The following is a 26,914-nucleotide window of genomic DNA, read 5'->3' as shown; positions in this document are numbered from 1 at the left end:
AACATCGAAAATAGGACCAAACCTTCAATCAGGGAAGCAGTAGAAGTTAAAAAACAAGTTTAAACCCAAGAGATGATGCCCAAAAGACTAAACTGCACGAAAACCAATTCTACAGAAAAACGTAAAAATTACATTAGCGAATAAGACCCCGCCCATTCGCATGTGCATATGAGCCAGTGGCGCACCCGGGGGGGGGGGGGTTTGGGGTTAAACCCCCCCCCAGGACCCTATTTGGACACAGTTACTCATACATTTTAAAGACTCTCAAAATGGAGGTAACATCATAAAAAAAAATTCGGTGACAACCAAAACCCCCCAGAGGCAAATTCTAGGTGCGCTACTGATATGAGCGATCGCAAGAAATGCTGCAAGTTATTTAAGAACATAATCAGTTCTCCTCGAACATCAGGAAGAAGCAGAACTGATGAAACACAAAAACTGGAATACGTGGGTCACGTGATGAGGGGGTCAAAATATGAAATATTGAAACTAATAATACAGGGAAATTCAAGATGTGTAGGCCTAAGTCCGAATTCTAGGTTGAAGAATCTGCGTGATTGGTATCAATGCAGATGGAATGATTTGTTTAAGTTGTTGGTGTATACAATACAAAAAATAAAAATAGCTATTATGATTGCCAATGTCCATAGGGAGACGGAATTCTAAGAAGAAGAATGTACTCAATTTAATCAAGATTTTACGGATAGTGGTTGGTACCAAAATCTTTGCAGACACTTTCTAGTTCTTAAAGCATTAATTTCATATCGTAAAAGGAAAAATAAAACAAAATATTAAAATAGATGAATAAATATATTTTCCATAAGTCTTAATATTCATTATGTCATAACTAAACTGGAGCTGCTAGTGTGCTGAAACGAAATAATAGTACTGAATACAGTTCCTATATTATGTACACTTGTATAAATTAACACTATTAAAAAATATAATTCAATGAATTAATTTAAATAAATATATAATTATTTTCACATAAAATATTTTTAAAACGTAGTAGGAAATAGACTTTCCATAAAAGTCATTAGATTTATTCTAAATTAGGTATACTCACCAGCAAAAATAAATTTATTTGAAATTTGTCGGTGAGTATATCTGTATTTAAAGATGCTCTATTAACATTTTAAATCTAGTTCAAGTTTGAGATGAGCTTTGGTTGAATTTAAAACTATCCATACTTCAAAAATTATGCTAATATTTCTTTAAACTAGACTTAAAATTTCTTTAAGCTTAACAAATTGTTAAATACAGCACTGCAATATAAATTATAGTAATTTAGTTCATTCCGCATACGGAGAGTTTTGCCATTCGTTAGTTTTCAACCAAAAAGTAGAAGATGTACAATGCCGCAATAATACCAAATACGAGAGCTAGACATAGACATATTTATATAAACAGACTATGTGTATCATCAGGAAATGCAAAGAGATAAATTTTTTCCTGCTTCTGTCTTTTTGTACGGAGGTGAGAAAATTGGAAGGTTATACGCAGACTTATATATAAAAATATCTATAAATCATAGACATATGAGGCGGTGAAAGGAAAAGTGGTGTAAGTCACTTTTATAAGTGCATATTCAAAATCTCCATATTCAAATATATCACAAGCAACAGTGGTGTAAGGCATACCTCTTCTATTTGCTCACTTGACAGTCAAACAAAATCTCTGTAGTAGTAGGGAGAATAGTGATGCAAGTCAGACTTACTACTAAGGCAGTTAAATTCTCTACACTAACCATAAATAAACTCCTATAAATAGAACAACGTTTTTGAGTGTTATTTTAATAAAGTTGGTTTGGTTCAGACTGTGAATCAAACGAGGAAGTCTCTTCCCAAGACCATGAAAGGAAAAGTAATAGAGAAGAACAGGAAATCAGTGCCTGTATCACAAAGCACATATAATTACGTGCAGCAAATTCAAAACATGTTGTATTGTACAGTGAGTGGCCAAAATAGAAACTGGAATTTTGCCGTGGCCTTGTTACAGTTATTTCAAAGTGAAAATAATAGTATCGAAATAGTTGATCACAAGTTTATGGTAAGCGGACACTCTTCTTGGGTTCAATTGAAACTCACTCTAAAGGTAAACATATTTATGTGCCTGAAGATTTGTTTTCAGTCATAGTTGGGTGTAGAAAGAAAAAAGCTTTTATTTTCACAAAAATGCTTAGAGAATACTTTAAAGATCTGACACAACTCACTGTATCAATTACAAAAAGAAAAACCAATACGGATAACCAATCAGTGTCATGGTTAAAAATGCAGTGGATTAGAGTCAAAAAAGATTAGCCATTTTCACTGTTCTATAAAGAAACACTGAATGAAGATTTTTACGTTTCACAAATTAATATACTTCGAAGCAAGCAGAAGGGAAGACCAACATTTTTGAAAAATCTTTAACTGGATTGCCTGTACACAGCACCTCGACCAGTCATGCCAGCCAAAAACGGGATATGTGAGATTTACTACCATACATTCCTCCAATCCACCATTCTTATTTTATTCATGAAATCATCTGATGAAGTCAATGACGAAGCGAAGCTGGACCACTTCCTGATGTAGAAGAAAATAATGACTAATAAACTAGTGAATTTATTTTTGATTTTCTAATGTAAAAACAATAAACATATTTTGCTTTCTGTGCATTCTCTTTAAACTCTTAAAGCAAAAATTGGTGTAAGTCATTTCACCTCTTAAAAACTACCCTTAACATAGTTTTATTTGTACAAAAATGTTAGTAGAGTTACATATGTTCTTAATAAATAAAAAAATACCACAAGCATGATTATAAATGTTACGTAGATTTAATTACAATATTTCTAATAAAACCTTTTTTATCTCAAAATGATGCTCAGATGACTTACACCACTTTTCCTTTCACCGCCTCATATATGTAATACCTCACACGCTGCTACTCCCACTTAACATCAAGACGAAAGAGAGAGGGTAAAATAAAATAACGAGCTAGAGACAGATAAAGGAAATTAGTTGAGAGATCTTATTGATACTGGAAACTGCAGACTTGCTCAATCTATTTTAAATATAAGTCTATGGCGCTAGATGAAAATCTCTTGTTTTATGTTGAGAAAAACGGTTTTGTGTTATGTTGACCTGCTGCAAAGATAAATCATAAAAGTAAGTTTGATAAGAGAGCTTATTGGTTTCGTGTATCAATCTGCTCAAATTATATTGTCATGGAAAATTAATAATATGTAGAGCTTATATCATTTAATGTTTATCTTATCTTATTTTATGTTTTATTCACTCAACAGTCAATCAAAATGCGAAGTATCAACTAAATGTTTGTTCTTCAACTTTTTGTATAGAAATTGTGGTAAAAATTCGAGAGTATTATTATTTCAAGAGAGCAGATTGTCATGTTCATAACAAAAAAAATAGTCTCAGTGCTGTATTTATTTTCAACTTATTAAAAAAATATACTGACTGATATACAAAATAGTATCTATCAATTACAAATTTTGAATGTTGACTTTTTATTGTCTGTGACGTTTACAAAATTTTGGCACATATACCTGCACATGTTTTGAGAGCCTGAAATGTTGTGAAAGTTATATATAAAATAATGAAGCAACCAAAGGACACACTTTTTCTTCTCAAGAACAATACCTACGTACCATTTAAGTAAAGAATTAAAGAGAGCCTGAGTATTCTGAAAGTTATGTATAAGTACTGAAGAAACTAAAAGAATTCATATCTTTTCAGAAGAGTAAAGTAATGGTCTGGTAGTACTGTCAGTACTAAAATGATATAGTTATATGGTAGAAGTGTATATTTGTCGTTATGTAAGTACATTATACCATATAAATATATCCTTTATTCACTTAATATCGGCATAATTTATATTTGATAACATATAATAACTGTACCATTTCTTTTTTAGTGGTTAAATATCCTTAATCGGGCACCTGACGATGGGCTGAAATAGTAAAGCACGAAAACGGTCTTACCTATTGAAAATGGACTCGCATTTGCAAAGATTTATCATTTGAAGATATTTTTCCATGATTTGTAGATTTGAAGAAGGCAATTAGCAAAGTTAGACAGAGCAGTATGATAAAAATACTGAAAGCTGCAAAAATTGACCAAAAAAATATATAGAAAATGTGATATTTGGGTATAAAAGCATTTGTATGCATGTAAATAAATGCCTAAGTATCTTCAAATAGGTTGGCACTCCACTCGAGTGGAGCTGGTGGCTAAGGGAGGGGGAAAACCCATAGATGTATATATTAACATAGACCGAGCAGTCAGTAGAGCTAAGTGACGACACCAGCTTCGCTTTCGTATTCGTTGTTAGTTATGTCTATACGTTACATCAAGTAAGTATAGCAGCGACTGTTTTTGGACGGGAGAGAGCGAGTGGTGATTTTCAATGCAATAGAGAGAGAGACAGATCGAATAACCGCAAAAGATGTCGTCACTGCTCGTTGCTGGCATGCTCAGTCTATGTTAATATATAAGTCTATGGGAAACCACGTATGACACAAGAGTACTGCATTGGGCACTGCAACTAGTAGCCTCGAAGTAATATGTCTACAGAGTAAAATGTCTTTTATTTGCCGCATCAAACACCACAGGAGTTACGTGGAATTATTGTTAACTTATGCTAGGATTTAAAGTCTTCAATTTTATTTGATCACAAAGTGTTTCTATTAACAATTACGATCGCAAATTGACAAGAACAAAAAAACGACTTGAAATATCTATTAGAGCAAGTTGACACAGCATGTAATGAGTATGGACTAATACACTTAAGGCGCAGTTCAAAGAATTAACACTATAAATTTTACATAGACAGAAAAATATATGCTTAAAGTGTGATAGTTTCCGGAAGTTCCCTGTAGACCATTCTAGTTAAAAAATTCTTACATTTAAGTGAAAATGCCTGTTTTATATAGACTGAAAAGCAGTTGATCTTTATCAAGTTATGTTTGCATGTTACTACTGATACTGTAGAACCATTCATCCTGGGAATAAAATTTGATATACTGTGTTTTCTATGAGCAACAGGTTGCACAATCGTAGTTTTTTGTTTAACAACTACGGTTTGTTTAACAACTACTTAATAGTGATTGGTTGAAATACGACCAGTTTTCCACAAGTAAAGTATAGTTTAAGAAATCAAAACTCAATTGTCATTAACAATTTTTAGGTTATGTTTGACAGCCACCGATTTATCTTTTATTCTCAGTTAAACATTACGACGATGTCGTAACGACACTCTGGAGAGGTCTATTTAAAACATAACACTTAGGTTAGATTTAAAATTGATAAAACAAAATCAAAAATACTTGATTTTCGATAGGTGTCCTACTTTAAAGAACACAAAGCTAAAAACTATTGTAATATCTAATTACTGCGAAAATAAATGTCGATATAAAAAGAATATTCTGGTGAGATATATAGGTAGCAACTTTTTTAGATGTCGTGCTTTTAAAACTAGCCATTTTGTTTTAAACAGCCATCGTATCAAAAACTTGAAAAGTTTGTAACAGAAAAAGTTGAGAAACTTGATATAATATTCGTAAAATACTTATTTACTAATGAATCAGTCAGTATATTTATTGTTAAAATGGACTTTTCCTAAAACTCACACACTAAAAAACATCTGAGTGGGGCTCAGATTCTAAATAAATACACATTATGTGACATATAAAAACCCTACTTTAACACCGATTGATAGATGAATTTGACATATACGGAAGTAATTCATTCTATTAATAGTTTTAGTATAGAAGGTATTTCGAAAAATTTAGAAGGCACTAATGTTTATATTTTTGTGCTACTACAGACAAAATATCTACAATTCGATAAGAATTAATCGTTGTATCGATCAACAAAAAAATCGATTTACATATATAGATACTTGATCTTTGTACAGCTGTCCGATTCTAACGTAGCAGGTGGAATAAATTGTACCTGTGCCAATTCTATAGTCGATTCACTGAGCTTGGTAGTACTTTGACAGATTCATTGACAACAATAAAATTTCGACCACTCCGCTGAAATAAACTTAGTGTTACACAGTTCTTTAAATGAAAAAAATTCTGATTAAAAACCTTCCATTTGTAAATATTAGTCTGTGGTCTCCAATAAAAGCCGTACGCCACATACAGCGTCACGCCATATCTCGCACACAGCGTTTGTCGGTCGTCGGCAACATGCCGGTTGGCATCGTTGTCAGTCGAGTGCAATTTTCTACTTGTTTTGTTCAAAAACGGATTAAACAATAAACAAAATTAAACAATACCTTTGATCACCACAGGGAAGATTATCGTGGCAAAATGCCCATTTTGCACTGGAATTCAAAATTAACCGGACACTCAGATTTTTATGTATTTTTTCATTTTTAGATAAAAATTTATTTATTTTTTTTATCTTTATTTTATGCCTTATTAACGATGACGTTTTTTCTTGTTTAAACTTATTTAGATAATTTTTTGGAAATAACAGTTCTACACAAACTTTTTGTTATTAATGTAAAATAGTGTCTTAAAGTAAACAGCATTATTTTAAGTTTATTTTGGTATTTTTAGTGTTTACAAGTTTGGCTTAAGTGTTTTTCTATTTTCTTGATTTCAAAAATTGCAATAACAAAATGATGACATCAGAAAAAATAGCACAAGCTGCTGCTTTACAGGATGATGGACGAGTATTCGTTACATCGCAAATGTTTTAGGAATTTCTCGAAGTACAATATTTGATGCAGTTAACAGATTTCAGATAACAGGACAAAACACCGGGAGCCCAGATCACAGTACACAAACAACCGCAAGTCAAGTAAAAGATCGCTTTATTATATTGCAAGACTTCGCGCGATCGCATATTACCAGCACCAGTGCTTGTTCAACGATTCAATGATGCCCATAGAAACAGTTTCAGTTACAGTTTCCTTTTATACCGTTCGAAGATGCTTAAATGAATATAAATTTCGGTCCAAAATACCTGTCAAGGGCTATCTATGAACAACGGATCATCGGAATGAACAGCAGATCATCGGAGCTAACGTTTACACTTTGCTGGGATATATCTTCAGTAAATATCTATCAGTAAATAAAATTAGAATCGCCCTAATGATATCCAATCTCCGATAGGAGAGGCACTCAAAGAAGAAGAAGGATATATCTTAATTGGGGTGTTAAAGAAGGGGGTACGGTGCTCTTCATCATCTACCAACCAAGGGTACTCATCAGATGGGCGGCCTACGATTTGGACCAGAGCTGATGAACGATCAGAAATGTTATTTTACTCTCAGAGTTCAATTTGGTGGATGTGGTATAATTTTGTGAGCAGGTATTTCCCTAGAGCCCCATACGGGACTTGTTACAATTCAACGGGGCGATTTAAACGCTGAAAGGTATGTTGAACAATATTTGGAAGATGTGGTGCCATTTGCCCCAATTGTTAAAGAAAACTTTCGTCTGATGCAAAATAATGCTCGTCCGCACATTGCAAGTATAACATGGAATTACTTTGATGAAATTGGGATTCTTTTATTACCATTTCCCCCAACGATTCCAGACTTAAATCCAATCAAGCATGAATGGGATATTCTGGGAGGACGTATTTAACGTAACCATGTTGAGTTTCAAATCAATAGTAACTTAGAGCAAGTAGTTCGTGACGAAGGGGAGAAAATCCCTAAGGAAGAATTTGCTGCACTAATCCGAAGTAAGCCTGACCGAATGAGAGGCGCAATTAGGGCTTGTGGAGGTAATACCCCCTACTAAATATCGTTTTTTATTAAAAAATGATTAAAATTTAAAAAATAAATTTTTGTTTCTTTGCTATTTTCAAATTTTTGGAATTTTTTATTCTTTTTTCTTTGTTTAATTCTTGATTTGTCATAAATTTTACTTTTAAATTTTGTTTATTATTAAATACTCAATTGGGAATATCTTAAACTTTTTTAAACGTCAGTTTTTAGGAAAAAATCTGAGTGTCCGGTTAATTTTGCACTCCAGTGTATAATAAAATACGTTTCTGTATTAAATATTATTTAGTTAATTGACACAAATATGGTGTTTTTAAAAACTTATGTGGCATATCAATTATTTCACTTATTTTTTTCGAACATTTGTGTTTTTCAATATTATTTTTATAATTTTCATCGCTAACATCATATATTCATCTGTAACTTTTGATCAATTCGATTAAAAATTTCTCTTTGTCTCTTTTATGAATTAATTGACTCATTGCGCCAGGTTAAAACGCGTACTAGCCGAACGTTACAATGCTCGAAAAAACAGCAGTTACACGCTGCGTTCGGCTTAAAATAGAGACCGCATCCATTTTTTATTCTATTAAGCGTACATACGCGACGTGTGGAGTAACGCTGTAAGTGGCGTACGGCGTTTTTTGGAAACAACGCCTGTGAAGCTGCGTACAATATGAGACGCATCTATTATTTATTGTATTAAGTATATAGACTCGACCTATGGGGTGACACTTTACTCGTCGTACGACGTTTATTGGAGACCACAGCCTTAATCTATAAAGAACTCTTAAAATTGAAAAAATAAACATTTAATTTTTGTTTTATTGTTTTATGATGCATTTTTTTTTGTTGATAAACTGCATGTGAATATATTTTTACTTTTCTTCTCTTCTTCTAGTTCCATGACCGTTATCGATCGTTTTGGATATCATGTTGGCCATCATATTCGCTATCGTGAGTTTATTGACAGCAGCTCTTTTACTTTTAGTTACAATTAATATTGGCATATTTATACGTAGAAAAAGCCTTCGCAGAAGCAGTGGCAGACTCTAATAAGGGTATTAAAGTTAACGGCATATTTATTAATAACATCAGGTATGCCGTTGATACAGCCATAGTGGCAGATAACATCGAAGATCTTCAATGCCTTTTAAATGATCTAACTCTTTCAAGTGAAGCTCGGGGTTTGAAAATAAATATCAAGAAGACAAAAACAATGATTATAAGTAGAAATGATTACCCCGACGCAAAGATATATGTCTCTGGAGAAGTAATCGAACAGGTCAGGCAATTTAAATACTTGGGTTGTTTGCTGAACGAGGGTTGGGACCCCGAGAATGAAATAAAGAGCAGAGTTGAACAAGCCAGAAATGCTTTTTTGAGGCTTCGTAAGTTTCTGACTGATCGCAAATTGGACTTCAACCTCCGATACAAGATGCTTAAGTGTTACGTGTGGCCTGTTCTCTTGTACGGAATGGAAGCATGGACGTTAAAGGCAAGTTCCATTAACAAACTTGAAGTGTTTGAAATGTGGTGCCTGCGTCGAATGCTTAGAATATCATGGACGGACAGGGTCAGAAATGAGGAAGTACTCAGAAGTGCGGGCTTACAGGATAGGGAACTTTTTAGTTATGTAAAAAGTAAGAAGACTGCATACTTGGTACACATATTACGAGGAGAAAGATATACTTTTCAGCAACTGATACTCGAAGGGAAGATAGAGGGTAGGAGAGGTCTGGGACGTAAAAAAATGTCATGGCTACGCAATATTCGACAATGGACAGGACTCCACAGCTATAAAATGCTTCGCAATGCTGCTAAAAACAGAATTATTTAATCCTGACTATTTAACATCTCACCTGACAAGACGATGTACGGTGGACGCCTACGCAGAAATGCACGGTACCTTAAGAAGAAGAATATTGGCATGACCACGAGTGCTTGATTGTATAGTAACTTCCAGTAGAAGCCAAAATTTGACCAAGATAGCACAAAATTAATCATAGTCCGTTCGTTTAGCTTGGGAATATTTTGAGATTCACTGTCAGAAATACACAACACAAAAATTTCTAACCTCTAAACCTCTCACCAATAATAGCTAAAATAAACTTACTGCTGCAGACATCTAACTTTGAAAAAAGAAGCATAAACACGAATAATGGGGGTGTGTAGTCATTAATCATTAAAATGATTACTAGCAAAAAATGATTACTAAATTTACTACTTTCAGTTGGGACTGGAATCAGTGAACCGTGTATACTAAATTTACTAAATAGTTGGAAGTGAGTTCTCTTAATGTAGTTTAATGTGCTGTAGTATATGAGCAACTCGGAGGAAAGGATTTTTCCTCAGCCACGTTAAAATAGGTTAGCTGTAACACTGTTTATATTTCTTCTTTATTTTTTATTTAATTTAGCCAGTATTTTTGGCGTTTTATTACAAAAATTTTTTTATCAGTATGTTTTCCTACAGAATAATATGAAATACCTTATATACTATATACTAGGTTAAAGCAGGCGCTTAAGGGACCGAAGTATAAAAATAATTTGTTCATATACACAGATTACAACATTCAGCATTGGACAGATCTTTTAACAAAAGCTATTTTTCAAATTAAGCGTTTCACACTGTCAACCGAGTTGCATCGTCGGGCGAGATATACATTTTTTTCCTGTAAGTCGATGGACGTCATCACAAACATACACATTCGTGGATATATTACCTTACTAGTTAGTAATTATTTTAATTATTTTGACATATATACTTCAGAGTTTCAAATAATACAATTTATTGAGAAGTTGTTTTAAGCTTAGTACTCAAAAAATAAAAGTTCATTAAAAAAAAAAACACTGAAGTTAAAAATTATAACTGAAATTTAATAAATGACGAAGAAAAATATCATATTTGTACGTAATTACATTTAGATAATCTGCTTTTAATAACACATGGCTAGAAACTACTGTGGTGTCCTGTGACTAGGAAATGATATGTCTGCATAAAAAAAAGGAGAATCTGGAGAGACTTTTAGTATCTTTTTGAGTGTAAATCAAGCTTTTATAACTACTCTTTTTAGTTTTTAAACACACTATAATACACTCATATGCAAAAAAAGCAACGGAGAAAATTTTGGTCAAATTCAAAGTAATTCAATTTTTTATTTTTAGGCCTATTTTGATGATTTTTTTAAGCACACTGTATAAATTTATAAATATTAATTTGGTATAGTCAGTTTTTTGATAAAATTTTATATTTAACTTATTGTACGGGGTTAATTAAAACGTGGTTTTATTATCCTAACTTTGAAACATCCTGTGGAATAATTCCGTTTGCGAATTTTCGTAAAATCTTATTTTTAGGTTGCCACCATGTCTCCTTAGCATTGTGTTTTTTGTTCATGTCAAAATATGCCTTGGTTCATTTTTTAGGGCCAAATGAATTTGCCACCCACAATTTAGGACTTTTTTAATTATGATTATTTTGGAGTTATTTTGTAATACGACAAGGTGACTTTAGTGACTGTTATCCCTGTCATATTGACACTTACATTTTGTTTACCTATGATTGATCATGGTTCTTAGTGTCGAAGATTGTGCGAAAGCCGTTGCTCTGGTTGAAGATGGCGAAATTATGAATATGTGGCTAGAGTACTACACACTCATCGTTCTACCATCCAAAGGGTAGTGGAATGTTTTATACGAACTGGAATAAACAAGCGTAAAGCGGGAAGTGGCAGGAAGCGCAAAACTACCGCTTTAGATGATCGTTTGATACGAGTCAACGCTTTGCGGGATCTTCATTTAACAGCGGTGCAAACAAGAAATCAACTTCAAGAGGTTCGAGGCAATAATGTAAGTGTATTTACAGTTCGTCGAAGATTACATGAATTTGGTTTGCAAATTTGCAGACTAGCAACTGAGCCCAAATTACTTCCACGGCAGAGAGTGGCTAGACTACAATTTTCCAGGGAACATTTACAATGGACAATGGAGTAATGTTCTTTTTACGGATGAGTCGATATACTGTCTTCATTCATCAGATGGGAGGGAACGCGTATGGCGTCGAACTGGAGAGAGATTTGCAGAGTGCGTTTTCAGTCCCCGCATTAGCCATGGAGGGAGTGCGGTAATGGTATGGGCACACTGAATTGGTATTTATTAAGGGGTTCGTTGACTTTACATCGGTATATTGAGGAAATTTTAGCGAATCACGTGGTACCCTTTTCTCAATATATCGACGATAATTTTCTATTAATGCAAGATAATGCGCGACACCACTCTGCAATGTGTTTCACGCAATATTTAGAGGAAGTTGATATTAATAAAATGAACTGGCCAGCGTGTTCGCCAGATCTGGACCCAATAGAGCACGTTTGGAACATGCTTGGTAGAAATATTAGAGGTCGCGAAGTCGCACCAGCCTCAATTAACGAACTTCGCTTGGCACTAGAAGAGGAATGGCAAAACATCCAGCAAGATGATATTCGCAATCTCATAGATAGTATGATCCGACGTGTACAGGCAGTTATAGAGGCTAGGGGAGGCAATACAAAGTATTAAATTATTTTTAACAGTTTTTCTTTGTTATTTGCGTACTAAGGTTAAGTTACATTTAAGTTGTTTTTTTTTATGTTTTGTTATTGTTGTCATTGTTCATTAAAACTAAGATCATGTCGTAGCTTTTAATCATTATTTAAATACAGTGCTTCTGGGATGTCGATATGACATTCATTCGATATCAGTCACCAAAGCCCCCCATCGTCGTATTACAAATTAATACAAAAGATAATGGCAATAATATGAAAATTCGTAAATTGTGGGTGGCAAAGACATTTCGCTCCTAAAAATGAAAAAATCCATATTTTCACATGAAACAAAAAACATAATACTTAGAAGACATGGTTGCAACCGAAAAACAAGGTTTTACGAAAATCTGCTAACGGAATTATTCTACAGAATGTTTCAAAGTTAGGATAAAAAACTACCTTTCGATTTTTTTTGCATCTGAGTGTAATTGTAATTATTGACCAAAATAAACCACCGAGTTTATAATGTCAACTTAGTTTAACAGGGAAATCACACAGCTCGTACATAAGGAAACGGTGTCAATGGAATAAACTGTTGATGTTGAACATAAATTTAATTCTTTGATTGGTGAATTCCTTGTGTTATAAATTGTATTGATGCTATAATAACCTAAACAGATTGTCTGATTCAAAATAATTACGATATTCAACAATTAAGCGGTTAAAAAAATATCTCGCCAAACGACGCAATGCCGGGTACATTAAAATAATATTAGACTCTTTTAAGGAGCCACATAAGTTTTAAATTAAGGACATAGAACAATACGTGGAACAATAAATATAATTTGTATATTAAATTAATTTATAAATCATAATTGGGAGACATTTATGTTATAACGTGTCGAAAAGCTAATACGTTACATTTTGTCTAAATTTCGTTTATTTTACTAAATTTTGTAAAATACCCAGTAGAGCAGAAATTCTTACCTAAATATTCTTTGCTTTATCAGTTTACGAGTGTCTTACGAATTTTCTGTATAAAATACCGTTATATATTTATCCATGGACCACCCAGCTACCTGTTTTGACCAACTTGCCGTTATGGCATTTGTTTGCAAATATTCGAAATAATCCCTTTAAAGTTTTTTACCGAAATGTCGTCAAGGAGCCTAACTACCAATACCGTTAGGAGAGTTCTGATTATTTTGACCTTCTAGAAACGATAGCTAACGGTATTTTATCCATGTAAATACTTTTCTATAAAAAGGCATACCTGCTCAATTCTTTTTATTTTCCGATTTGTTCGGTTCAAGCTGCGTAGGTCAAAGGTCGAAGTGCGCTCAAGTGTCTTAACTTCTACTACTTCAATCTTCATCCATCTTCTGTTGAAATACAATATTATTAAAGCAAAGTAAATGGCAATAACTTTAAAAAACGTTTTAAAAGCGCCGCAATGAGGAGAATATATACTAACGTCGATTGTTTACAATTGGAAATTTATTGTGTAAAATTAGCTTTGTCGTACTTATTTTTCTACAATCTTCTTGTCATTTTATTAGTTGACATTTGACGTATTTTAAGCATTATATGGCTTAGGTACCTCATAGGTGAGTTTATTTATCTGTGATTGTGGTCTCGGAAAAGCAATCGGTTTTTCGCAAGTAATTTGTCTAGTACATTTCTCTTAAGGGATCTCTGAAGAAGACGAGAAAGGGAAGAAAAATCTTCCATTATTTTAATACCATTTCTCTGAAACACGTGTCTATTGATTGATTAAATGTCGTTGATATTTTTTAAACATGTTCTATGTCTTTTATTTAAAACAGTTTTAGGATATTCTAGTTTTAACACCAATATAAGGCATGGAAAAAAGCATTAAACACCTCGGAAATATTAAAACTTAAAGCACCTACTAGTTAAAAAATTCACGAGAGTCGGGATCTGAGTAACACTATTCTACTACATTAGATAACATACCTAATAATTTCTTCGTTAGATCTAACATATCAGTTCTCAAGTCTTAGACATTTTTTTAAATACAGTGCATCGGTAAATCGTATAAACAATTAATATTTTAACCGTACAAAAACAATGAGTACATTTTTTGGACGTTTAGTTTAATTTAAAGCCAATCTTAATCGGAGTATTCAGTAAATGAGCTAAAAGTTGTCGGTGTCAAACAGAAATTTTCAGTTTTTCTTCTTAAACAATCAATATTTCATTAATATATTGCACAATAGTTTATATTGTGGCAAACAGAGATTATTATTTATTGTAAAAAGAAAAAAGGTTGAATTGGTATTAATCTAGCCTTCGATAGATGGCGTTACATGAGAATTACGGTATTGACATATGTCACAGTTTCAGCAAAACAACAAGTAGTTTGGTTTTACAGCCGTTCAAAGCAATCAACTTTTGTTTTTTGAAAACTTGCTGAATTGCTGACAAACGTTCCGGGCGGCAAATGACTTCTAAAAGTGACTTAAACGTTCAAAAAGTGACCAAAATAGTTCAAAAAGACCGTCAATTAAATATTAGAATCATTTCTGAATATGTGAACATTAATAAAGAAACCGTCAGACAAATTTTGCATGAGGAAAGTGTATGCCAAACTTGTGGCCAGTCACCTAATGACGGAATAGAAGATGGATAGTAATGAAATTTATTCTGGCACCCTAGGAAGCATCGAACAGGACTTAAACTTCTTGTCAAGTGTCACAACTTGGGACGAAACATAGATTTTTCAATACATGTAGTGAGAGACTCCAAACTCTTCGAGAATCCAAATAGCTAGGATGAGCAAGTACAAGTTCAAGGCGATATTAATTATGTTCTTCAATATACAGGGTGTAATTCACATGGAATGGCTGCCACAAAACAATACAGTTAATTAATGTAATTATGTAACTAAATATTACTATTTAAAGGTTTTACGATGACTACGGGAAAAAATTTACAAACAGATACGCGAAATGTGGCAACGCGCACTCTGGTAAAGACTATTTGGTCGAAAACCACGTTACAGTAATATAACACCCGACCTATTCACCAGATTTAGCACTCTGAGATTTTTATCTGTTTCCAAAAATCAAATTCTACTTGAAAGAACCCCGCCACAAGTTATTAGAGGACGTAAAACAAAAATCAGTGCAACTACTCAACAGCCTGCAGAAGGAGAGTATATTGAAATGGAAAAATGAAAAATTAAAAAAATTGCTAAATAAACATGTTACCAACAGGTTGTAAATATTAAAGTAATATATAAATTCATATTACACTTTCTAAATTAGAGTTTCCGAGCTAGAGTCAATTTTTGCTATGTCGAGCATTCGATTCTCTCTGTGGAGTCTTCAACAGCCCTTCCGGAACCTCCACTTCTACACCAATACGTCTTTGGGACTATGCACGTATATCTTCAGAACTTGCTTCTTTAAAAGAAGTCCTTGTTTGTTTATATTTGTAGCCTTATCAATATTCGTGATAAATAATCATACAAAATAACTCCTTTTTTCTTCTAGATCTTATAGTCTTCCTTGATTATCATTAGATCTCTTGTAGGCGTCCATTTTTGTCCACGGACAACGTACCATTTTATAATGGACTCAGTGTTGCTTAACATAATGAAGAATGGTAAATGCACCGGATACCCGTCCGGTGATCAATCGTCGACGGATGCACACCTGTTCTTATCGGCTCGACGGATACCGGCCCGTTGTAAGAGAGAGCTAGTGCTTTAAGGTGTAAGAAAGTGCTACCGTTCCGTAGAAAATCTCGTATAAATCGTGTAAACATGTATACAAGCACGTCCGTCTATTGGCAGTATGTTATCCGTTCAAAAAAAAAAAAAGAAAGTCTACATTTTGTATCTCAATGCTTGTGTTAAAGATATCAAGACAAGGATATACCTTTCCTCCAACAAAGTCTATTATACAAATATGTATCACACAATTTGAAAAAAAATCTAAAAGATCTGATTTTACGGTGCACTGTACGTTATAAAGTTTTTATCAAAACGCACCTTCCAGAAGAAATCAAATATTTTAAATATATACTAACTAAACTTACACTTATCGACAATTTGACTAAAAGTTTGTTTGCCTATCGTGGTGTTAACTAACTGTATACTTTTAAAGAGAGAATCTGCCGATATATCTTCTGGTAAGTGAGTAAGAAACTGTGCTCCTTGTAGAAAGTCCATATGCATCAAAACGTCCTGGTGCAAGTAAAGTATTCCTAAAAAAAAATAAGTTAGTCTAAATATTTTTACATTACTATGTCCAAAAAGCCAGACATAATATCTGTGGCTTGGAGCTAAAAGGGCCAATGTCAACATTTTGCTATATTGAGTACACCATGCCATTCGATTTTCTTTTCTTACAACTTTCATATGTTAAAACGGCCAATGTCAATTTCAACCAATACCCGATCCATAAGTTTAATGGTGGCCAATGTCAAGATGAATGAATTCACATCACGTTAAGCTAAAAGGGCCAAAGTAAACTTTGGCCCTTTTAGTATTATTATTAAGATGAATGAATTCACATAACGTTAAGCTAAAAGGGCCAAAGTAAACTTTGGCCCTTTTAGTATTATTATTTTGTGAAATAAACAGTTGGCGATTGTCTACATTGGTCTTTCTAGGTAGTGCGAAAGGATAGAGATAACTGCATTTTAGCATCCGCCGTGTTGTCGGCTGTCATTATCAGTAGTGCCATTGTCACGTTGAGAAGTTGTACATTGTAATTTCAGTTTTTAAGTTGAATTTTAAGAAAAAATGAGTGTTAATCTACGGACAAGAATAATTTTAAAAATGTGTAACACTGACGATTACAGTAATGGTAAGTGATAAGATAAATTTAAAACATTACACTAAAATGTAATACTCGCGATTTTGAGGTTACATTTTGTGGCGTGGCTAATAATACGACCGGTGTTAATTTTACTTAAATAATTTGTTGTACCAAAATTACATTTGAATATTACTTATATTACTAACCTTCATCGTTTTCTTATAGAGTCGACCTCAGTCAGAGATAATGAAATCATAGGAAATATAGATTTAAGTGATCCAGAACCGTTTGAAGATAGTGGTGATGAATATGTACCAACAGATTCTGATAATGACACTGACGAAAACCAAGTAGGGCAGTTTGAAGATGTTAACAAAATAACTGTAGTAGATAACAATCCACAATTGAGTGGTCCTGCTGAAAATCAATCACGCAGAGGAAGAAAGAAAGAAATACTAGATGAAGCTACAAGGAAACGAAAGCGGAATCCTTCAAAGTGGATAAGAAATGTAAGAAAATCGTTGAAAACTCAAGGTAGAGCGTACACGTCAGTCTGTGGAAACAAAACAATACCTGCTAAGCAGCTGAAGGCAGCCTGCATATGCAAAAAAAAGTGCAGTGAAAAATTTACCCAGGAGGAACGACAAAGACTTTTCACTGGATTTTATCAGTTGTGTAGCTCTGGACAAAACCAGTTAATAGCAAATTCTATAGAAGAAGAGGAAAAGAAGCTCCAACGATTAAGACGTAATGATGGTAATCAAAGTAGGCGAAAGTTTACTAGACAATATTTTTTATCACAAAACAGTGGTAAGAAAATTGAAGTGTGTCAAAACATGTTTTTAAATACATTTGACATAAGTTTGAAGAAAGCGCGAGTAATTGTTGAAAAGAAACGGTCTACCGGAGGTTTATGTCCGGAAGATGGACGTGGAAAACATGGAAAGCAATCTAAGGTTCCAGAAAATGATAAACTCTTGATAAGAGAACACATAAACCAATTCCCGGCTTACCAAAGTCACTACTCGCGCTCCCATACGCACAAGAAGTACTTGTCATCCGACCTATCTATTGCTGAAATGTACCGACTGTATGTCAATTATTGTAAAGACAGAAATATTCAACCGCAAAATGCCTGGATGTATAGAAAAGTATTTGTTGAGGAATTCAACCTCTCTTTTCATAAGCCTAAAAATGATACGTGTGCAAAATGCGACAAGTTTGAGATGCAGTTAAAATATTGTAACAGTGAGACAATACGAACGTCAATCGAAGAAGAAAAAACAGTCCATTTACTGTCCACCTACCATTACGTACGTTACCATTTCCTTCGATTTACAAAAATGCTTGCCTACTCCCTACCTCAGAAGTGGTTTGAGTTTTTATAAACGCCAACTGTGGACGTTTAACCTCACTATCTATCAAACCATGGGAAAACAATCATCTTCCATATGTTACGTTTGGAATGAAACAGTGGCTGGCAGAGGTGGACAAGAAATTGGTTCCTGTATTTACCATTACCTGCATAAACTCACAGAAGAAAATAATAATATTCATACAGTAACTATGTACAGCGATCCTTGCGGAGGACAAAACCGCAATATATTTTTCTCTACAATGTTACTGCAAACTGTTTCTGAATTGAAAGCTAAAGGTAAAAACTTGACTATTAACCACAAATTTCTTGAGAGTGGTCATACTCATATGGAGGCAGACAGCATTCATGCCGCAATAGAAAAAACAAAAAAACGTACTACTGCGGATATTGAATTGCCTCGAGATTGGGCAAACTTGATACGTTTGGTGCCAAAAAAACCACATATGCAAGTAATAGAATTGGAACAAAAGGAGTTTTTAAATTTTAAATCATGTTTAAATACTCATTATGTGCATCGTAAAAAGAACACTCTAAACGAACCAATTCAGTGGTTGCAAATTAAATGGATGCAATATTCAACCGACACCCTAGCTATCTTGTATAAACACTCGTTTGATGGTGAGTTCAAAACGTTGGATATATCCAGAAGTCACACGAAAACAAGGCAGTGTGATCATCTTCCTACACTTCTACCACTTAACAACGAACCACTTCGTTTAAGCAGAGAAAAACTAACTGCAGATGACAATAAAATACTGGAATACCTTCCAGATGAACCTCAAGAAGAGGAGAATGTATCAGAATAATGGAAGTAGTATTGCCGATATTTTTTGATAATAAAAATTATATTTTTTTTATTTTTGGATACAATTTTAGTTTCTTACTACTAGTTTTAATTTTCTTACATTGAATTACAATGAACTTTGTAACTCCATAATAAATTATTAAACATATGCTGTTATTCTTATTGTTACTTTTTTTGTTGTGATGGCCAATGTCATACACAATGAAACAAACACGTCATACATTTATGCAATAAGGGCCAAAGTCATTTTTTTTTGCTAAGACTTTTGAATTTAGAAAAAAATAAAAAACACTATCATATTCTGCTCAAAAATATTATACATTGAGTCAAATCTGGTACATAAAGGTTGTTCGCCGGTTAAGCAGCTGTAATTAAAAATATTTTTCACCAAAACTTCAATTGCGATTTTCTGAAATATGAACATTTTGATATTGGCCATTTTAGCTCCAAGCCACTGATATATATCCGCTTCGAAAACGTTCCCCGCTTAAATGGGTGCCACAAGGTCTTCTTTCGTCTTCTTACTTCATTCAAGATTTTGCCACTCATCAATTCCTGGCATTGGATTTTTTGTCGTCAATTATTAGCCAATGTTTCGTTTTTTTTTTTATTGAAGAACGTAATAAAAGCATAAAAATACTTGCTATCAAAATACGAAATTACCTTAATCATTTGAAATCTAATAAAAAATTATAAATAGCAATGTTTTTTGCTATTAAATCGTTTTAAAATATATATTATTGTAAAATTATTGTTGTAACTTTCTGGACATGCACATTGTTGCCACATTTACAGCCGCTTTTATAATTATATATTTTTTTAATTTTAAATAACAGCAAAACACATATTATAGAAAACTAGTTATCCTAGAATGCCGGTGGATATAATTTAGTTGCAGCGGGGAAAAGTTAATGCACTCTTGTGAGTGAAGCGAAAACAAAAATTATTTTCGTCAAAAAACAATATTTTTTAAACTGTGGCAACATTGGTAAAAATGAGTGTACACTATACATAGAAACAAGCAATTCTTTGACAAATAGTATTATTTACGACCTATTTTAAAACTTCTTTGAAATATGAGTTTTTTGATTAGGAAATATAGAAAAACTAAAGATGCCCGCTGCAAAATTGGCATTGTATGTTGAATAGTTTTTAAAACAAAATCTATAGTTCAAATTTCAGATGATTATGACAATCTCCGCTAATATGGAGTTTAACATCTATTTTTATGTACCAAATCCAACACTGGATGGTCTTTCAAATAAGTTTATCTCTAAACATCGCAAATAGTTTTGACCATTAAACCCATTGGATTATCTGCACTAATACGTCTAAAAAATATGTACTCACCTAGAGCAGTCCTAAAAATAAATTCATAGCCATCACGAAGGAAAACGTCCCACACTCTACAAGCAATATCCAAGGGCATAGCCTTTGCGTATATCGTGTATATCCAGTCCAGCAAATACAAATCAGGCGTCAGTCCAGAGTTGGTGAAATGAGCATGAAGTTTTGGTAAATTATAACTAAAAATTTGGTCATAGGCGTTGTAGTATGTTTGCATTCTACTCTGGTTCAGAGTAAATGCCGAAAGATGGAGCGGCTGATTAAGTAAGTTTGAGAAACATATAAAAGCATCACAAGGCTCCATATTAAGGATTAAAATCGCTGCTATATATGACATTCCTTGGACATATCCAACATCGGGCCTAAAACATAAACAGAATAGAGAAGCAGAAATACACAGAGATTGATTAATAAATACGAAAATGTAAATATGTTGTTCTTTTCTGACTACTATTGATTTCATTTTGTTTTCATTATTTACACATTTTCTTTCAGTTTGGTTCCTAAGCAGGTTAAATTTTTTTTCAGATACCTTTACTACCACATCACGTAATAAAAAGCCAGATAGACTGCGAGATTAAGAATTGGACCTTTTTACATATGTACATTCTTCTTCAGATGGTCGAAAAATGGAGGAAATCACGTTATTTCCAACATTTTGTCATTTATCTCGAAAATTACTGATTTTAGACAAAAATGTATAAAATAAATATGTAATAAAACAAAACTTACAACAAGATAGGCATATTAGAAAATAAAGATATTGTACCTGGTGCAAATAGATTCAGGTAAAAGAATGAGGAGTTTGAAAATAGTTTTAATTGTTTTCTCATTTCTTGATCTTTATTTTTCATACCAAGTCTGAGGTAATTTAAGTATGTCAAGGAGAAATAGCTAAATATCTTGCCTAAACTGAACCACATCCTTTTGTAACACATTTCACAGTCGGAGTTAAGAATAAGACTTACAAAGTATTGTTTATTCTTTCGACTGGTTCCACTCCAATACAAATATAATATAATAACTCTCCTAGAGCATGTGTAGTAAGAAGTATAGTAGTTTGCTAATTATTGAAATTTATAATACACATTCTTCTACCTTATACATTTTTAAAAATGACTGGTGGGAATTATAACATCCTACAGTATGAGCTGTCATTTCTGCATAAAGTCATATATCTATATACCTATTCTTCTGGTAGGAATCTGTGGAGGAGTACTGAGGAGGATCTGGAGGATCTTGTGGCACTGAGCCACAAGTCCTTATCTCCTGCTGTATTACTCATCCGTAGGTCGATCTTATATACCAGCATATTTCAGTCTGAGATAGCAGATTCATTTAGAATTTTAAACTACTACATTAGCATTTTTTGTTTTCCGATCGGGACTGACCATCTTTTGTTAGATCAGTGAAGTGAATGCAATTCAGTGTCTGGCCTGCTTGGCAATCTGACTGACATACAGTCATATCATGCTGCTAAACAGACATTCATGTCATTGAGTAGTACCCATTCTCTACATACAAAGATAACCAACTCAAATATTACTCCTCATGAATATATTGAATTTTATATTTAGTTATTTTGTTAAAGATTTTGATTATAAACTTAAGCAGTGATAAAACTGTCTGTCAGTATGCAGTAAATCAAATCTTACAGTATAATTGCAAATATTATAACACACAATATGTAAAAAACTAAAATACTGTCCCACTGCTTAGTTAATTTAGTTTTAAATAAATAAACAATATTTTACACATAAGAATTTAAATATTGCATTAAAAAAGTTAAAAATAATATACAAATTCACTAGAGCTATAAAAAAATTACATACCTGTAACACACATACGCTGCTAACAGTGAATGTAAAGCTTCAGAGTAAGGTCCTCCTTCTTGAAATATTCCCAAGTGTGGAAAAGTTCTTGAAATATCTAGCTGTATCACATCCATACTACTTTCTTGATCTCCTTCAGAGTCACACTGGATTCCATCAGTATTATTGAGACGAGTTTGGGCTCTATTAAGGCAAATATCGTAAAGTTGAGGAGTGAGATTCAGTTCATTGCCTATAGCTAGCCTCCATACCTTTCCTCTGACACTAGAAGGAATGCCTTGCCACCAGAGATCAAGAGTTTTCTTATGTGAACGCCTAAAAAATTAAAAAAAAAACATATTACTATTTAAATCATGAGACAATTTTTTTTTATTTTATAGATAGTTATATTTGATATAGCTTGTGAAAACTTACATTGTATTCCAGTTTGGAAGGACATTTTGGGTAAAGTGCTTGGTAGCAGTAGCTTGTTGTTCTTCGACTTTTAATTGTAACTTCTGTTGCTTCTGTTTGGCAGCTGATGTCTGAGCCTCTTTCTTTTTAGCAGCCATCAATATGGCCTTATATTCATCTTTGTGCCTTTGTTCTTCATCTTGAGATTTCGCTGGTAAGTTTGAAGGTCTTAAAACAAAGAAATAGGATAAAAAAAATTATATTTCAATGAGTTTAAATATAAGTTGGGACACTATAAATGGTTTAAGGTGAAAAAAGTGATAAAAAAATATATTACAGATAATTTTTAGGTTTTTTTTTTTTTTTTTTTTTTTTTTTTTTTTTTTTTTTTTTTTTTTTCCGTGGAATTTATGGCTTTGGCGAGAACCAATTAGCCAGACTATGTTAGATTGAATCATTAATTTGTGTAAAATTTTTAGGTTAAACTTTTTTTAATTTATCTTCAACTAAAAAGATTACAGCAAATCTGAAGCTCATTTATTGAATTATTCTTTATTTTGTCTTGCTGAATTTATATTATTGATGAAACAATTACCTCTCATGCTGAATTAAAGCAGAGGAACTTGCTACCCCATGCACAGGGGACACATGAACACTTTGACTGGGTTGTTTGTTGAATATCTTCCACACACTGCCACTAATAACCGGTTCGTTTGATGTACCTTTCCATGTAAATACATGTCTGAAAAATATAAAGCTTGAAAAAATTTCATTTAATTTAGTACCAATTTTTTACTGAATATTACAAATCAAAGTACACTAATAGTGAAGGGGATGACCAAATATTGTAAAATATTACTTCTAGGAAAGCACTAGTATATAGCGCACACAGAATGAGGCATGGCCTGTGAGACATCAGCATACTCAGAAACCAAGGATCTATATTAGGGAGAGAAAGTATTTAGAAAAAGAATAGTTGATTATTTCTTAAAATATGATTATCTTGCTTATTATAAACATGTTGGTCAGACTTACCAGTTAATCTCTAAATACATTTTAAGAAGTAAGTATAATGAATTTTCTATTAAAAACAAGTAATAATTTCAAAAGTTTGAATTCAATTAGGAAAAATTTGTAAGAACAAACAAAATTTTTAAATAAATCATTAATTAAATTAGTGAATATGATTTTATTAAATATAATTTATATATTCAGAGCTTTCTATTCAATTTCACTATTGTTAACTTCCTTTTCACTTTCTGATTCAGAATCATCACCTAATTTAATTATAAAATTATCTGTTATTGTGTCTATGAAAGGTTGTGCTTCCAAAAACTTATTTTCCCACTTTATTGCATGATCGCAATATTTTTTCCATTCATCAGTGCACATTTCTATTATTTAAAGATGTATTTTTTGTGTGACATATTGTTTAAGAGATGCTCATATTAACTCAATGTGATTTAAGTCTAGGAGATAATTGCAAAATAACATGGACATGTTGTTTTAAAATTTCATCTATTTTGAAGGTTTTAAATGTTGACTTATTAACTTTAACAATATTAAATTAATCAGGCTTTAACATACTTATCAACTAGCCTATATTTGTATATTGCTGAATGTAGGCCTCCCATAAAATGTTCCACCTATGTATATCTTGAGCTTCTTGCATCCAATTTGTGCTGATTTGCTTTATATTGCCTGTCTATCTAGTCAGTGGTAGTCCTCTGTGTCGATATCCTCTTGTCTTGGTTGCCATTCTAGAATCTTTCTGGTCTATCTATTATTGGTCAATCTGGCAACATGTCTGGTCCAAGCCCATTTAGCCATGGCTATTTTTTTAACTGCTGACTCCTGTTCTTCTTCTTATTTCTAGATTTGGTACTTATCTCTAATGGTAATAACTAACAATTGATCTTTCTGAATTTTATCACTGACTAAAAGGTTGGTCATAAATTTTGTCTTTGAGGTGATAATTTTAATACCATGTTTTTGATGCTTCATAGAGTGTCCAGCATTTTTGTAGCTTTATTAACTCTCACGATGTCATCGTCAAATCTTAGGTGGTTCAGATGCTCTTCATTTATATTAATTCCCATACTAGAATCAAAGTAAATGTTTTAGACATTAACAATGAATGACAGTCACAGAATGACAGTCACAATTATTAATCTTTGTCCTTTTGGTATAAGTCTTGATAATCCTTCATTGGAATCGTCATTCTAATAGATATCTATAGTATGATTACTATGAATAAAATAATATATAATATAATATAATAAAATAAATAAATAAATAAATAAAATAAATAAATATAAGTTTCATCCATATATACATAGACATATATATTAACATAGACCAAGTAGCCTGTAGAGCTAAGTAACACCAAATTTGTTTTCTTTGTTATTTGTGTCTCTATTTTAGATCAAGTAAGTATAGCATCAACTCTTTTTGGTTGGGAGAGGGAAGGTGAGGAGTTTCAATGCACTAGAGAGCAATAAGGCCAACAAGCACAAAATATGTTATAGTTACTGCTCATTGCTGGCATGCTCAATCTTTGTTAATATATATGTCTATGCATATATACAGGTATATGCTCTAGTAAACTGCATTAAGAATGGCTACCATGGTATGATGGAAAAAAGTACTGGCAGTTTCAAAGGAATATTAAGAAACTTATTAAAAAAGCTCTTTATCTAAAAATATAAAAGCTTTTTATCTATGTAGCACATGGCTTATCTATTTTCTTCATTATTCTTCATTTAATGAAGGCATTTAGTTTTGTTTCCTCATTTTGCTTTTAATTTTCAAATTTATTTTAAATTTTTATTTTTATTTAAATTTAATTTCTTTGATAATTTTTTCTTTCTCACTCTGTGAATGGGTTCCTATCATTGTAGTAATTCCCCATCCAATTTTTTTATTTGACCTAATCCATTCTTTCATCAAAGTATTCTTAAATTGCTTTGCACAAGAAAACAAATATTAGATTTTAGTTTTGATAAAAATCATAAAAAACTTACTTGGAGAAGAAACTTGTGAGACTTTTCCTCCTTGGTTTATAATTGGTGATATCAAAACTAGACACAGATCTATCTTCAGAGCCTATCAAGCTCCCAGAGGTTGAAGGATCACTAATAGCACTCCAGCTGGAGATAGTGCTAGAAAAAGATCCAGCTTCAGTCCTTCTATGTCCCAACTTCTTTGCTGTACTGTCTTCCGTATTGCTGAAATGTTTGTCATTATTACAATCAGTCTCACAAATCTTAGGATTGTCAACTAAATGTAACTGTTTTGTTATTGGACTATAAGCTAATGATATGTTTTGTAAAGCTTCATTAAATGAGAGTTTATTTTTTAAATTTGAGTTATCAATAAGATCACAATGAGAGCTTTCATGAGTATTTTCTGATTTTGTTGCAGATGAATTAGGGCTTGTTTCTACATTTTTTAATTTTTCATATCTTTCTGGCCATGTTCTAAAAGTCTTAAACCAGGAGTCACTTTTAGGACTAGGAGAATTATCCTCATACTGTGGTCTACTGCAATCACAATCATCTAGAGATACATTTAACTGGCTGTCATTACTACTACAGTCTGGTAAACTTTGGCTTCTAAAGTCTAAACTTAAATTATTTGAATAACACAGCTTAGTATCGAAGTCATACTGCTTCGCTACAGTTTTTATTGTATTAAAATTATCTTCAGGCTCTGACTCTCCAGTTCTTAAATTTTCTCCATTAGGTAAACCAACTTGTTTATCTTTGATTGGATCATAGGTATCAAAATTTTTCATTATTAATCAAAGACCGACCCTCATTTGATTAACATGTGGAAAACACTACAAGCTAAGTAAAACAAAGAACATATTCCATTGGAAATGTTTTGTTTGTGTTAAATTTCTTTTGAGAATATCAATTATTATCGCTTAACATGTTGAACTGTGAAAATGATTAAGTGATTACTTTATTAATAAACGTCAATGTCAATATAATCAGAATAGAAATGTTAAATATAGAAAGTCAGTTTTTAACAAGGAATTAACAAAATCTGAAGTATTTCTTATAATTAAAATTGTAATCATACTTGTTTAAACTC

The 26,914-nt window shown here is 32.6% G+C and overlaps 1 protein-coding gene across 4 annotated transcripts; it reads right to left on the bottom strand.

The window, feature by feature from the left end:
- Positions 1-807: 807 nt before the first annotated feature.
- LOC140434251 (TBC1 domain family member 14-like) lies at positions 808-26,786 on the bottom strand. Of its 4 annotated transcripts, none has more exons than XM_072522363.1 (7): positions 25,840-26,786; positions 23,412-23,558; positions 22,838-23,044; positions 22,424-22,738; positions 20,595-20,953; positions 16,337-16,504; positions 808-13,653 (listed from the first exon to the last, which is right to left on the bottom strand). In XM_072522363.1, coding segments are annotated over exons 1-7 (1,971 nt in total). In that variant the 5' UTR covers positions 26,613-26,786; the 3' UTR covers positions 808-13,651. The 4 variants fall into 4 exon arrangements, with proteins under 4 accessions (XP_072378464.1, XP_072378465.1, XP_072378462.1 ...); XM_072522364.1 differs by having other exon boundaries at positions 808-12,585; XM_072522362.1 differs by having other exon boundaries at positions 818-869.
- Positions 26,787-26,914: the final 128 nt, after the last annotated feature.

This window comes from Diabrotica undecimpunctata, chromosome 2 (assembly GCF_040954645.1).
Source record: "Diabrotica undecimpunctata isolate CICGRU chromosome 2, icDiaUnde3, whole genome shotgun sequence".
Taxonomy (NCBI): Eukaryota; Metazoa; Arthropoda; class Insecta; order Coleoptera; family Chrysomelidae; genus Diabrotica; species Diabrotica undecimpunctata.
The sequence above is the reverse complement of the archived record's forward strand: the minus strand, read 5'-3'. Positions and strand labels throughout refer to the sequence as shown.

Excerpts from the sequence above, each read along its gene's own strand:
- LOC140434251 (XM_072522361.1), bottom strand. The coding sequence starts at position 26,612 with ATGAAAAATTTTGATACCTATGATCCAATCAAAGATAAACAAGTTGGT. Across the intron at positions 20,954-22,423 it reads GCAGCGTATGTGTGTTACAG|GCCCGATGTTGGATATGTCC; the intron begins GTATGTAATTTT and ends TTTATGTTTTAG. Across the intron at positions 16,505-20,594 it reads TATTTTTAGGACTGCTCTAG|GAATACTTTACTTGCACCAG; the intron begins GTGAGTACATAT and ends ATTTTTTTTTAG.